We start from the raw sequence: 2,998 nt of genomic DNA on the forward strand, positions 1-2,998 counted from the left end.
GACATTTACTTCTCAATATTAATCTTATCAGCTATGTGAATTATTCAAGACCCACGCTAGCACGTCGAGCAGTTTGTTAAGTCTTTTTCAGTGACAGTTACTGACACTCGGATGGCCTGTTACAAGTCTTATTTTTTCTCTCGTTTAATTTTCTTTTGTCTTTATTTAAATATACAGGTGGATTTCAACTGACGCGTAATTTTTACGTGCGTTTACGTGCGTATAAATATTTAGAGATAACGTTTTCACAGGACTACTGGGATATTGATGCCTTGGACCATCAAGTAGAAGACAGGAAAATTTTTATGCAAGAGGTACCTGTTGTAGCCCTAAGAAAGCGGCAAAATTTCTTCGGCAAGACAAACGCTGAGTGCACTAAAGAAGGTTGAATCGCTATAACGGAGATGTCATCTTGCGAAGTGTTCGCGCAGCACTTTTTTGCATCTTCCGAAGTTGACAATGACTTCTATTCGACTTTCATCGCCAACTGCGTCTTTAACAATTTTCTATCTTATACCGCCATCACGTTGAACGTTTTAACAATCCACGCAATAAGAAAAACATCTTCGTTACCAATGCCGTTAAGAACATTGCTTCTCAGTCTTGCTGTTTCTGATGTCGGGGTTGGTTTAGTGGGCCAACCATTATACACCTCACTTCTAGTCGACGGGATTCAACGAAACATTACTGACTGTAACACGTATAAGGCTTTTGACATCCTTGTGGTCTTGTTTTCTATAGCTTCGTTCTTTACTGTTGTGACGATAAGTGTAGACAGGTTCTTAGCTATTCATCTTCATCTCAGATATCAGGAACTTGTGACTCACAAGCGTGTTGTTGCTGTGGTGATCTCAATATGGGTGATAAGTCCGTTTTTGTCTTTGATGGCGTTGTGGATACCGCCTGATACTCGCACGCTATTTGTCTGCATCGGTGATGTTGTTGGTCTCGTTCTTACAACAGTGGTTTACATCAGGATTTATTTAGCCGTAAAACGCCACAAGAATCAGATTCAGGCCCTGCAAGTACAACAAGTAGCACAGAATGTCGAAATGGCAAATTTCGCAAGCCTCGTTAAATCTGCAGTCGGGACGTTTTACGTATATCTCGTGTTTTTGGTTTGTTATTTTCCAATCTTTATCTGTTTTGCCGCCCTCCAAATCTACGGTCCGAGTATCGCTTTGCAGAGACTTTTGCTTTTTTTAGTGACTCTCGTTTTTCTTAATTCAACTTTGAACCCTGTAATTTACTGTTGGAAGATGAGACACATTCGACACGCTATCATGGACATACTGCGAAACATGTCTTGGATCAGAAATCGCGCATCACACTAATCACAGAGCCGGCCATGCTATGCCAGAATTCTCCACATTCAGTGTTGTCGTTGCTGAAAAAAACCTTTTATATATACTAAACAAGGACCGCGAGCAGTCTGAACATGAGCTGCAAGAGGACAAACGACAGCGTATTAAAACTAAGTAAAATATACTGAGGAAATATATATATTGGGAACGAATTTTTATAGCTTAGTGATTTCTTGAACACTAAGTTCAGTGGCATTTTTGTGATTCCGAAAAAAATAAACAACACGCATTTAGAATGAATTAATTCCATATGCCAGAGGAACAAGAACATGTACGTTGACCTTTTTTAAATTAAAAAATTTACTCGTAGTGTTATTTATTGTCTTTTCAAATAAAGAATGTGGAAGCTAAAAGTGCGGAGCAAGCACGCTTTGGATTTGTTGTTCACTATTTAGCCATGACAGGGGAAAGGGGAACTAGAAACCATATTTGACAAATTTTTCAGGTTTTCATCGATAAGCATATAAAACGCTTTTTAATTATACCCATGTTGCGTTCTCTATATTTTTGGCTACTTTACAAAATTTCCGAGAAATGCTTTCTGTAAACAACTTTTAGATATAAGTAATATTTTCGATCAGTTTCCAAAAGCCTTATGATATTCGTTCCGAAGTTCTATTATAAAGATATTTTTTCTTATCAAAATATAACAATTCATCTCCTGTTTAATAAACAGTTTTCTTTAAGTCTCTATTTTGTCAGTGAGGTGCAAATGGTCTTATTAGAATCTTCTTCAATTCACATTTAATTTTATTTTACTCCATTCTCATAATGTCCTTCAAAAAACCTGAGCAGTTTTACATTTTTTCAACAAAGGACACAAATCACTTTTAAGCAAATAACGAATTTCCGGTGACAAGAACGAACGAGCGAAAGAACGTGCCTCGAATTTTAAATCTATTCCTCGGTGTGCAATGATCAGCTTCATCACGTAATAATTTAACAAACTGCAACGAAAAGCTAAGACTGTTAGTTTTTATTAAACAATTTCAATGACTATTCTAAGTGCTTTCCAAAGAAACAGGTCGAGTCTATCGATATCATCTGACTTTACGTGACGTTTCCCGCGCTTAACTTCCCACCGGCGACATTTTAACTTAGGTTCTTATTCATTAATTACATTTTTCCCGGCCGCTCTTAATCCTCGATTGTTCGGAAATACCCGGGCAACTTGACACTAGTAATTTACTGAAACAACAGAAAGGAAGAAATAAGGATTAACCTTGTTTGACCAAAGTTTCCAAGTTTACCTGCCATTAACATATATATAAAAACCTTTTCTGATAACTCCCTCGATTGTTTAATAAAACTGAGAATGACGCAAGCAGTCTGGGTTTTGACAGTTTTTGAAGTGCTCCTGGTATTATTTTTTAATTTAATTCATTTTTTCTGTTCTCTAGTTTCGTTTTTTCGATTCCCTGACAAAGAGCGTGAATTTTTTCCTTGGCGAACATCCAGAATACTGGAATACTTTACTGACTTCTTTAATTGAGGAATATGGCTTTAGTAGGTAGAAGAATCATTTTACCAAGTACTTCCTGGCGCCCTGTAAGGGAACCATCTTATAGCTTCAGCTTCCTAAGTCAATTTATATGACAAGCACTTGCTGCCTTAAAGAAACCCGAGTCGATATC

General features: G+C 37.2%; 1 protein-coding gene across 1 annotated transcript; it reads left to right on the forward strand.

Annotated features, from left to right (window-relative positions):
- Nucleotides 1-404: 404 nt before the first annotated feature.
- On the forward strand, nucleotides 405-1,334 carry LOC144632153 (beta-4C adrenergic receptor-like). The gene has a single exon (XM_078490755.1). It carries the CDS (start codon nucleotides 405-407, stop codon nucleotides 1,332-1,334), a length of 930 nt encoding a protein of 309 aa, XP_078346881.1.
- The last annotated feature ends 1,664 nt before the right edge of the window (nucleotides 1,335-2,998 follow it).

Source organism: Oculina patagonica, chromosome 12, assembly GCF_052425735.1.
Source record: "Oculina patagonica isolate OP01 chromosome 12, crgOcupat, whole genome shotgun sequence".
Taxonomy (NCBI): Eukaryota; Metazoa; Cnidaria; class Anthozoa; order Scleractinia; family Oculinidae; genus Oculina; species Oculina patagonica.